We start from the raw sequence: 12538 nt of genomic DNA on the forward strand, positions 1-12538 counted from the left end.
CGCAAGTGGCGTCCCATACCAACGCACGACCCATCTCAGTACTATGATGTTACACCTGCTTAAATAATATCCCGTAAAGTCGGGTTACTTTAGCCCTGGAGGGTAACTTTGGCCATTGAGATTTACTCGGTCCAGGTTATTATTGCACTATAATTATTATGGCAATATGCCATGATGTTGGATTTAGCTTTATGAGACCCATTTAAATGAGTTTTTCATGTGGGTCAAAGTTACCCTCCATTGGGTCAAAGTAACCCGATTCGATCAGTTTGTTTGTCTGTATAAGTATATGTTTTAGACTCACTGCTTCTAATGCTAGTATGGATTGGTGTTATTTCAGAAACTGACGTCCATTTAAATGACGAAAAACATACGAATTCAAAAGAAACACTTTAAATACATGCATAAAAATATATTTATCCTATTTGTTTCATAAGGATTCCTTAAAATACATTATAACATCCAATATTTTATTAATTATTGTAACTAATTTATGGCATAATTATTAAAATTACTGCTTAAATTATTATTTAAGATAAGATAAATGGGACAACCTTTCATTCCAAAACATTTCATTTCATTTTTCAATTTATCAAGTAATAATTATATCTGTAAGTATTATTATTCATTGATTGAGCTTATGCTATCAATAGTTTTAAAAAGAGAAACAAAATGCCCAAAATTGTATTTCATTCAATACCTACTTACACAAAAAAAAATGTTTCTAAATACCTCTTATCGAAAATGTTGTGCTAACATCTGCAAAATTTACGAAAGCAATGATTGAAAATACTATGAAATTACTTCATCAAGTTACACATGAACAGTCATACCAGATAAACATGTCAAGATAAAATATTTTGTTAAATAACTCTGTTATAATTGACAGGTTATTAGATCTACATTATTTCTTGTTACTTCAAGGCTACATACCTTCATCGTTCTATTTAAAATATCTTTAAGACAAAATAATATACATATTACCTGGTTTCGACGAAATGGGTGCGAAAACAGTAATGAAGATACACAAGATAATATTTTCGTTGAATTGAAAATTAAATGAAGTACATTGTTTAGTTAGTACAATTTTAAAACTAAAACGCACATACTTTAGTTTTTTTTTCATTTACGAAAAAATTTATTGACATAATATAAGTACCTAGTAATTAAAAGATATTAAAGTTAATTCTGTACACTCTTGCACTTTATGATCAGAGTTGATCGTATAAATATATATATAATTATAAAAGTAGCAAATACCAATAACTGTTTGTTTCCAAAAGTATTCTTTTTATGTTTACGAATACTTAATTAAATACAGATTATCGCGGGATATTTACATGATAAATATCCTGTGATAAAATGCAAAGAAATGATTATGTTAATCGTATTTCGATACTTAAATTTGTTACTGACAAGTGACAAAATATAGATAAAACTAACACCAATAATATTTACACAGTCAATTTAACACTACTTATTTCATTTAAACACAACACTTGAAAACTTTTTCGTTTCAAACACAAAATATTTTCTCCCGGCTACACAGTTGAATTGGCAGCTCTGCAGACAGCTCAATAATCTGAACAGCTGTAAAGTATTCGCTTTAGACTTCACGATATACAGATTTTTCTGTCTGAACTGATTTCAATCATGCCTTATTCAAGCTGGACCCCTATTCGACTAGCGATAACTGATTATCAAGTTGATCTCCCGTTGACGTGGGGAAATTTATGAGCTGTCGAATACTTGCAGCTGTCAACATTTGATCCAAAGTTGATCGAATCAAAAATTGATAGATCAACATGCCATTAAATCAAAAGTTGTTTTGATGTGGATGCGAAATCTCACAGTTGCACTTCTCGAATAAGGCTCTCAGATCTATTTCCAGCATTTATTCGACACATTTCACTAACTTTAAAAGTCCGTCTTCATTTCCATTGCATTTCGCACTCGTTCTGCTAACCACATTTTGTAATCTTCTTGAAAGTGTTCCCAGCTCAAGAGCACACCTCACACCGCACAAGCCCGACCTCATCGCAGTTCATACACTTGAGGGCCACGAACTCGGCGGTGAAATGGTTGCGGTGTAAGCTTTTCTTGGAGCCGTTGCAGATTCTGCAGGGCAGCAGGCGGAATCCGCCGCACATCTGACACGTGTTGCAAGCGTCGGGGCTCTGGAAATTGAGAAATGATTGGTTAAATATAATTCGACGTTCAACGGCTCGGCTACGACCTTGAGCGACTGGCGACGGCGGCAGCGACAACCATGGGAACGAGAAGTTCGATCGCTGTGGCTCGCTCCAACCTATGATTATCGCTCCGCCATCGCAAGTCGCTCAAGTGGCAGAGCCGTAAGACCACAGGGTTCACAGGTGACTCTAGTGCGGGCGGCTTTCTTGCGCAAAAATGAACCTTGCTCAAAAAACAAATTATAGAGAATATCGTGGGTATTTTTTATTTAACTTAATTTTATGTATGCATACTCCATTTTAGTATTATCTTTTAGTTTAAGTAGGTAAGGTAAACGTACTGGTGCTCGACGCGATCCCAGTACCTACATGTCATCTTGAAACTTGAGTCATTGTCAATAAAGGTGACAGCAAGATGTGATCTATTGGGCATTAGCATGTCGAGCACTGGTACGTTTACCTTACTTTATCTTTAAGTGTTTTTAACATTTTGTAAAAAAAATAAGGGGTGTTAGGAAACGAATTAGGAAAGTGCTAACAGGCAACACATATTAACACTTTCACCGCCAGCATCCCGCTAGGCGGGTTCTCTGTTTATAGGCGTTTTTGACTACAAAGCGGAAAATATGCGCGGCTACACGCGTAGAGCGTAGCTTGCGCTGGCATAGAATGCGTTACATAAGGGGCCGAATATAAGTCGAGTGACGGAATTATAACATGGCGTTTTAACGGGGGTTATCCGAAAACCACTGCTGCTACTTTTACTACTGCTACTGCTATACACAATATTACTTTCTTGTTTTCTTAGTTTTTGCTTTACAGAAACCAATAAAATTTAATCAAGTATAAAATAAACTATCTGAAAGCTTTAGTATTTGCATTGAATCGCAATAAGCAAATCCAGACAGTATTCAAAAGAACGAGGAAAATGAAACACGAAATAAATAATTTTGCTTACAAGAAAGTGTTTCTAACCTCTTTGATGTTTTTTATGAAGAGTGAAGCTAATAAAATCAGGAGTTTTATTTTGATTAATCAAATATTCTCAAGAACGTTGAACATACCTATGTAAGGTGATATTAAAATTCCAATTCTAAAGAATAAAAGCCTACCTTGAAATGTTACAAAAACCCGGACAAGTGCAAGTCGGACTCGCCCACCGAGGGTTCCGTACTTTTAAGTATTTGTTGTTATAGCGGCAATAGAAATACATCATCTGTGAAAATTTCAACTAGCTATCACGGTTCGTGAGATACAGCCTGGTGACAGACGGACGGACAGCGGAGTCTTAGTAATAGGGTCCCGTTTTACCCTTTGGGTACGGAACCCTAAAAATGAAGAGTTTTTAAGAACTAAGAGCTCTATTGTCAGTAAGCATTTAGTTTTTAATATCTTTAAGTATCGCAAACTGTTTATTATTATTTATTTTTTTTATTATGAATGGGCTTACTCATGGCCACATGGTTTATTTTCCCTACATGTTCCTTACTTATTTTATGATTTAACTTTAACTATCCGGAGTACTTAAATTCAATCAAACCAAAACCGCCCTAGCAACAGAGAATCAATCCATTAAATGGCACCATGTGCCGGTGTAAACGTAAACACGTCGCGTTAATACTGATGGATTGCCAAACTGTTGCTTGCCGTGTAAAGCAGGGTACACACTGTCCGACCTGTCAGTCCTGTGTGTAAGGCCTTTCCGTAAAACGTGCCTACTTAGCTCCCCACTAAGTAATTGTGCTCCAAGTTTTTATATAGTTATGATAACTAGGTATATCACAACGAGAGAGCTACGAGCCCGAAGTTCAAATAAACAAGTACGCACACGAAGCGTCGTCGTAGCGTAATACTGGCAAAAAAAAAGTGTCAACTAATGTGATTTTCACTTATAAAACGATTACGCGCGACGTTTCGTGCGCAGTCTATCTATACTCATCTCCTAAGCATTACAGTGGTTCGCGGTAAGCCCTCATATCGTTAAAACTTTACGAATACGCCAACGATGTTTGAATCTAACCTAACCTAAAAACAAAATAGATGATGATGATGATGTTTTATAGTATTTAGTCGTTATTGACACATTCCGTTTATTTCCCATTTCTTATATTAATTTTCATTGTAATCTTTTAATGATAATTAAATGATAATTTATATGTAAGTAGGTATCTTATTAAAATACTTTGAATTTGTTCATATCAAAAATCAGTAAACCTGACAAAGAAAGCAAGATTGGGATAGATGCTCGGCACTGTATCATGACCTTATTCATAACAACAGTTTCCCTTGGCACCCCTTTATTGTTGCAAAAGTTTCCTTTAATTTCCTTTGCAAGTTATCCAATTTCTTGATCTGTTCAGATCGTGAGCTTTGTTTTCCATATTTTCATTCACTTTATTACTTTGAGAAGTCGAAACTGAGATAGCTCCTGTAAATCAATAAAGTTCGAAGCTGGAACTTGGGAGACAGGAGCGAAAATACTATTGTATCAAGTTTAGGGCCGCATTGTTTAATGTCGATAAGACATAAAGTAATTTTGTTATTTAGATATAACTGAGACATACACGGTTGTTTCTAGAATGTGTGTTGTTTGTAAAAAATAATTTTTAAGAAAAAGAAACCGACTTCTTTGGGGGCTGGTGAAAGATTATTGTAGATAGTACACTATGTAGAAACGGAGGTAAAACCACCCACTTTTCTACTAGCATTTCGCTTCTGTAATGGCTCCTCTACAGGATGGGCCAACGCCGGCAACTCCAAGGGACGCAGCCTTGCGGTAGAATGAGATAGCAATATTACTTGCTCCCTCTAACGCATAAATGCGTCCCTTGGAGTGGCCGGCGTTGGCCCATCGTGTAGAGGAGCCATAAGGGTCGTAGTTCTAGCCTAACCTAACCCACTTCTCAGATAGCAGTTCGGTTCTGTGAGGATCGCAGTTCGAACCTAATCAAACCCACTTTTCAAGTAGCATTCCGTTTCTGTAAGGCTCGCAGTTTCAACCTAACCTAACCCTTGTTCGGTTCTGTGAGGATCGCAGTTCAAACCTAACCTAACCCAGTAATGGTGCATGCCGTGCGGTGTACGGGGGTTTAAGCGGGAGGGGTTAGTAAGATTGGCATCATCATACTTTATACCTACATTTTATGGTAGGTAATCATAGTGGTTTATTTAGTTAAGGTATCATAATAGTGGTTTTCCGGGCCAAGGTCCGGGTCCGAGTCCGGGTCCGAGTCCGAGTCCGAGTCCGAGTCCGGGTCCGAGTCCGGGTCCGAGCCCGGGTCCGAGTCCAGGTCCGAGTCCGGGTCCGAGTCCGAGTCCGAGTCCGGGTCCGAGTCTGGGTCCGAGTCCGGATCCGAGGCCGGGTCCGTGTCCGTGTCCGGATCCCAGACCGGATCCGAGTCCGGTTCCGAGTCCGGGCCCGAATCTGGATCCGAGTCCAGGTCCGGGTCCGGGTATGAGTCCGATTCCGGGTCCCAGTCCAAGTCAAAATCGAAATTCGTTATCACCAGACGTGTACCATGCGTCGTTGAAGAGTTCTGTTCTGGTCACCATCAGCAGTTCCACTTCATCAAATGCGACAGTTTTTAATGTAAATGCTTGATTTTATGATGAAAATACAGAAAATTCTATACGTATGCCTTTAAGATTTGAGGAGTTCCCTCGATTCCTTATGGATCCCATCATCAGAACTCGAGCTTGACAAAAGTGTGGCTTAAAAACTTAACTTGCTTAACGAACATAACGAAGAGGAAAAATCGCCAAACGTGAACTATGCGTCGTTGAAGAGTTCTGTTCTGATCATCATCAGCAGTTCCACTTCATCAAATGCGACAGTTTTTAATGAAAATGCTTGATTTTCTGATGTAAATACAAAAATCTCTATACGCATGCCTTTAAGATTTGAGGAGTTCCCTTGATTCCTCATGGATCCCATCATCAGAACTCGAGCTTGACAAAAATGTGGCTTAAAAACTTAACTTGCTTAACAAACATAACGAAGAGGACAAATCGCCAACCGTGAACTATGCGTCGTTGAAGAGTTCCGTTCTGATCATCATCAGCAGTTCCACTTCATCAAATGTCACTTTTTTGGATGTATATGCTTGATTCGTTGATAAAAAATCAAAAATCACTATGTGTATGCCTTTAAGATTTGAGGAGTTCCCTCGATTCCTTATGGATCCCATCATCAGAACTGGGTTTTGATAAAAACGGGACCAATCTGTATGCATATACATTCAATCATAAAAAGAATTTTCAAAATCGGTCCAGTAATGACGGAGTTATGGAGTAACAAACATAAAAAAAAAAAAAAAACATACAGCCGAATTGATAACCTCCTTCTTTGAGATTTGGAAGTCGGTTAATAAGACGCCGCACGACTGCGAGCTGTCTGATCCCTGTTTTACCTTATTTACTTCTCCTGTAGATTTATCAAAGCTAGAAAAAGGGCCCTATTCGAACTTTACGACACCTGACATTAAATATTCGGCCTAGATACGATATGGACATATCTAATGTCAGTGTCAACATTTCGGAAAATCAATTAGATTTCTACTAGACTTCAACAAGTTACGATATGGATAATTTAAAGATATGTATAAATTTAAAGATAGATATGTCAAATTTGACGTTTACGTGATTCTGGAGGTCTTCTTGAACGATTTCGACAAGTTATGACTTAGATATCCAAGTCACATCTAGTCGATATCTAATGTAGATCTAGTTGATCTCTAAATCGTCTCTAGATCTTGGGATTATCTCGAAATCCGAATAGGCCTGAGTGACGTTTCTGTTTAAAGAAACGTAGCTTTTGACACTGACATATCTAACAAATATCGTATCTTATCTAGACAGAATATTTGACGTATCTTAAAGTTCGAATCGGCCGAAACGCATATTATACCAATATATGCCTTATTTTTTCATTTACCTACAAATATTGTATAAAATATGTGACAAAATTGAATATAGAATACCTACAATATTTATTCCTGAATATCGGATTTTTAGTGTTCCGTACAAAACTTTGTTTACGGAACACTTATGGGATCACTTCGGTCTTGCAAATCAGTTAAATACGTTTTTCTCAGAGACCGTTTGACATAGATACCTAAAATTTGGAACAGTTATAGCAATTACCACCACTCATATTGTGAATAAGTCAAAACTGCTTATTTCTTATTAAAGGGGGAAATTTAGGGGGTTGAGAGGGGTAGGCTGAAACTTTTTTCATTTGTAAGAATCGTGTGGGGTACCATTAGAAAGCTTGCAAAAAATTGAGTCGATGGACTGATTTTGACTTCATTTTAGACTGCAATAGTTTCGTCAAAAAATGCATTTAAAGTTGCAAGTTTTCATACAAAAAATTTCACCTCTGTCCTGGCGATTTTCGCGAAAACTATAGCTAACAGGCAGCTGACCAGTCAATACCCAACTTAAAGAAGCATGGAGACGGCGGGAAAATTATCAGCTTAACTTTATCTTTATTAGTTTTTCAACTGCAGCTTGACCTTTGGTTGCTTAGGGCTAGCTAACTGATGCTTACACTGGTCAATTCATATTAGGCGAGAAACATCCTTAGTTAAAACTTTGACATTGAAATTTATGACTTATGTCTTTGACACAAAGTTTAATTCTGCTTGCTTATTTTTGTGGGATATTTAATTTTATCTCAATAGCCTACTATAAGTATGAGAGAGATCTACAAAATACGACCTTATTATATTGCAAATAAGTTTCAATTTCGAACGGGCTTTCCAAGCAATGGACTAGGCATCTCAAAAATCTAAAAATTCAAATTAAGAATTCCGTTCTTGACTGTCGTTGTGTTTTTTTTTTTCCACAATAGGACACATAGAGTTAGTAAGGCGTATAGAGATAATAAAGTCATTTAATATTTATGAACAGCTTTGGCCTCATGTATAGATTTTATTGAGAGTATCTGATTCGTCGAAACAATATACACAATATTCCTTTTCATTAAGTACCATTACATTTCTGTATTAATTGTATAATTATAATATCTATTAATTATATTCAGTACTTATGTATATTTTTGAACGGATCGGTGAGCAACAAGATTCAGGGCTATAACCGCGAAATAGAGGTTCGCAAATTGCGAGCATTTTTCTCTGTCACTCTAATTACGCCTTAATTGGAGTAAAAGAGAAAGATCCCCGCAAATTGCGAATTTCGGTTTACGCGGTAGCCCCTCAGTCCTGTTACGAGAAAATAATTTTGGAAGACATTAATAGTATATGACAGTTAAATATCACAGTTTTTAGAAACAAAGGTAAAATTTACGAAATATTTAAAGTAAGCCGATCTTGTTTTTTAGCAGTTCTAAATAATATTAAAGTCTATATATATGGCATAGAACTAGAAACAAAATCAAATTAAAAAATAATAATGAGTTCTAAATTCAAATTGAAGGAGTATACATTTTAAGGTATTATAGGCCAAGCGCGCACCACGATATAAATTTTTGCGGCACGATTTTAGAATCGCGCTGTAATATATCGCAGAAAATTCACTGCGCGCACTGCGATGAAAATGAAAAAGTCGACCAGTCGCTTGTCATGAAACGTGTCTTTAATATGCGATTGCTGTATGACTTTGAGCATTTATAACACAAAGGTGATCCCCGTCTATTTCCATAATTAAATGGTCAACATCTAGCGTCTCATTTTGAGACTCCATTGGAGATGCAGGTGCCGAGATGTTGGGGTTTGGAGAGCGAAATGCCGACTGAGGTCCGGCCGGGGTGCGATTTTATTATCATAGTGCGCGCGGGGCCATACAACTCCGCATGCTGGAATTCACTTTGCGACAATCGCGTCGCGAACAATCGCGGAAAAATGTGACAAATCACAATTTAAAAATCGCTGCGATTTTTTGTCTCATATGCGCGCACTAACATATAAACACATACGTTGCATTTCTGCGACAAAATTATCGCAGGACAAAAAAAAAGTGGTGCGCGCTTGGCCTTACTCTAAATTATTATAATACATCAAGCATTCGCGAGATGCTCGACTTCGGTATTCAAACACAAAGCAATAGTACAAGAATCTAACTAAATGCAAAGGCCGAAGGAGCGATTCGAAGATCCGAAGCGTCCGACAGACGCGCGCCTCCCGTAACTTTTCCAAGTATTTTTAAGCACAAGTGTCTAAGTCGCAAGATCCAAAGGCTGAAGTCGCATTGGGCCGAAAGCCCGAAGCATCCAGGAGGTCAGTTCTAAACACAGGTAATTAATACAAGTGTCTAAATGCGAAGGCCGGAGGCCGAGCTCCGCGTAGGGCCGAAGGCCCGACGCCTGCAAGATGTCAGTGGTTAAACACAGAACTGACAGCCTGGACGCTTCGGGCCTTCGGCCCTACGCGGAGCTCGGCCTTCGGCCTTCGCATTTAGATACTTATACTATTGTCTATTGTTCGGTGTTTAAGTACTAACATCCTGGACGCTTCGGGCCTTCGGCCCCACGCGGAGCTCGGCCTTCGGCTTTCACATTTAGACACTTGTACTATTTTTCTGTGTTAAAGCACTGACATCCTGGACGCTTCGGGCCTTCGGGCTACGCGGAGGTCGGCCTTTGGCCTTCACATTTAGACACTTGTACTATTGCTCTGTGCTAAAGCGATTACATTTTGCTAAAGCTCGGCCTTCGGCCTTCGCACTTAGACACTTTGTACCTACTATTGTTCTGTGTGTGTAGTTGAATACGGTATCCTAAAAACAGGCAAACAACGTCTGTAAAATGTAACGATGCGAGCGGTACGGCTACCATCAGTTTGGCATTGACATAAACGCTACCGTGGGCGTGAACGTAATTTACTTTCTATGCTTCTCGCTCGTACTGACATATTAGTGCGAAAGAGATATACCTATAGGAAGTAAATTACGTTCACGATGATATCGTTTATGTCAATGCCAAACTGATGGTAGCCGTACGGAACACTAAATGCCTCGAGCTATCTCGGACTTGGCCAAATTATTTATACGTATTTTATTTGTTACTTTTCGATATTTATCATCGTCTAGCACGTGTCACATACTTACAAGCTTTTAGGCAGTGAGCCGAGTGTAAACAATTTGTATAAGGTTTTAGCATAATATTTACTTATATATTTAATAGGCACGTGTAAACGCCTATAAAATAATCTAACAAAATCCTTTCTTTTGTCAGAGTAAAGTCAGTAACATTAATAATCGTCATTAAAACATAATCATTAAAAAATGTGTCTACTTTGCTCCGAAATTTGCTCAAGAAATTTGCTGATGTTTCTCAGATTTTTATATGATATGCTTTTTGTAGAAAACTGAAGTGTCGCACGTCTCGGCCCCAACCCGGACTGTTCTAGTGCGAGTCATCCTTCATGCTCTCAAAAAACAATGAAAGCAAAAAGTTCCGCACAAAAATTCTCACAAAAAATTACATAGAGTCAGTCCATGAAAAGTCTGCAGCCGATTTGATAGCCCACGCATTGCACGTGTTATTTTAAACGTCAAACTTCTATGAAATTATGACGTATAAATGACACTTGCACTGCGCGGGCTATCAAATCCGCTGCAAACTTTTCTTGGTCCGACTCTACATGCAGTTTTTGAAAAAAAAGCCAAATCATATTACCTTATAAGGCTTAAGCATTTTCCTGAGCTCCCCACTCTCGTTAAGTTTCTCCACGGTGTCCGCATCCTGAAACAATAAAGGAAATCCAATTAAAACTTGCTAATTACCACTTCTCTGTTAAGGGGGGTTGACAACCCCCCTTGAACTGGACTTGCTACTCGTAACTATGTAAACAAAAGTCACTAGTAAATTCATCATTCTTGACAATCTCAATATGGCGGTTTGTTTAGAGTTATCAAATTAATAAATATATAATAATAATAATAAATATTAGACTCTCGCTAGGTGGTTGGATCAAGGGTCAGATGCAGAAGGCGGTAATTTTGGACACGGCGCGTATAGTACGTCGGTTCCTCACTCTGCGGCCCTGACCACCGGCAGCTTGGGCCCTGCCCCGCTGCCGGCGGCACCCTAGGTTAGGTTTTTTATAATGTGTTTATAATTTTTTTTATTGTTTTGTAAGTGTTTTTATATTTTACTTTTATATTCATATTATAATTAACCTAACTTAAGAAGAAAAATAAATAAAGATAATAATAAATATTATAGGACATTCTTACACAGATTGACTAAGTCCCACAGTAAGCTCAAGAAGGCTTGTGTTGTGGGTACTCAGACAACGATATATATAATATACAAATACTTAAATACATAGAAAACACCCATGACTCAGGAACAAATATCTGTATCATCATACAAATAAATGCCCTTACTGGGATTCGAACCCAGGACCATCGGCTTCGCAGGCAGGGTCACTACCCACTAGGCCAGACCGGTCGTCAAAAATTCCATAGATTCGTTAGGTCTGCGGGTCTTGTAATCCTGCTGCAAGAGAGAATCGCTTCTGATTGCCTCACATGCCAATTAGGGCGATTAATAGTCGAAATCCCAAGTCGGATTTTCGGCGATGTGCGACCGGCAGGTATTAGATAACACAGATGTAAACGTCACGATTTAACTTGTTTACGGCTCTAGATAGCTCTGGCATTTTTCTCTGTCACTCTAATTACGCCTTCATTGGAGTAAAAGAGAAAGATCCCCGCAATTTGCGAATTTCGGTTTTCGCGGTAGCCCCCCCCTGCATCCGATTATATTTAAAGATGCGTCCCTTAGAGGATATAACCAACGGAGACGCCATGTCTAAAATTTTCGGTACAAAATAGTCTGCCGTTTTTTGCGGGGGAGGGGCACATCAAATGTATAGGTACGTCATGTCAGATAAACGTCAGTCCATACATATGGTTGACATGAGGTTGACCATTGACCGCCTATTTTCGACAGAGGGGAACGCCTGTTAATGGCGGCTCCATTTGCGTCCAGATCTAGCATATTATGGCATGGTATCGGTATACGTATACACGTAAGAATAGGTAAGCGTTTCTTATGTATGCTTTACCTATGTTTGAAGTAGTTACCAAGCAAAAATTATAAGAAGCAACATCAGACAATAAAGAATACTAAGAATTAAATAATAAATAAGAATAAAGAATAATAAAAGCAATACAATAAATACAAAAATAAAATAAAAACAAAGGCAATAAATAAAGACAACAAAGGCAATAGAGAACAATAAAGGTAATAAAATAAATTCGCAATAGACCCATCTATAAATGTGAGTTAACATAATCAGACCTTAGTAAATATTACTCAAATATCAATTGACTGGCATTCGCCTAAACGTAATTTATTCCATTTCCACCACCCAACAGAA

General features: G+C 38.1%; 1 protein-coding gene across 1 annotated transcript in view; it reads right to left on the reverse strand.

Moving 5' to 3' along the window:
• Positions 1 to 397: 397 nt before the first annotated feature.
• LOC134670781 (glutaredoxin domain-containing cysteine-rich protein CG31559-like) overlaps positions 398 to 12538 on the reverse strand; it is a 163578-nt gene continuing 151437 nt past the window's right edge. Inside the window, exons 4-5 of the mRNA XM_063528596.1 lie at positions 10828 to 10893; positions 398 to 2177 (exon numbers count right to left, since the gene is read on the reverse strand). Of these exons, the coding sequence (XP_063384666.1) occupies positions 2001 to 2177; positions 10828 to 10893 (243 nt within the window). The 3' untranslated portion in view covers positions 398 to 2000. The remainder of the gene's footprint in view (positions 2178 to 10827; positions 10894 to 12538) is intronic.

The sequence above is a fragment of the Cydia fagiglandana genome, chromosome 14 (genome assembly GCF_963556715.1).
Source record: "Cydia fagiglandana chromosome 14, ilCydFagi1.1, whole genome shotgun sequence".
Lineage (NCBI taxonomy): Eukaryota > Metazoa > Arthropoda > Insecta > Lepidoptera > Tortricidae > Cydia > Cydia fagiglandana.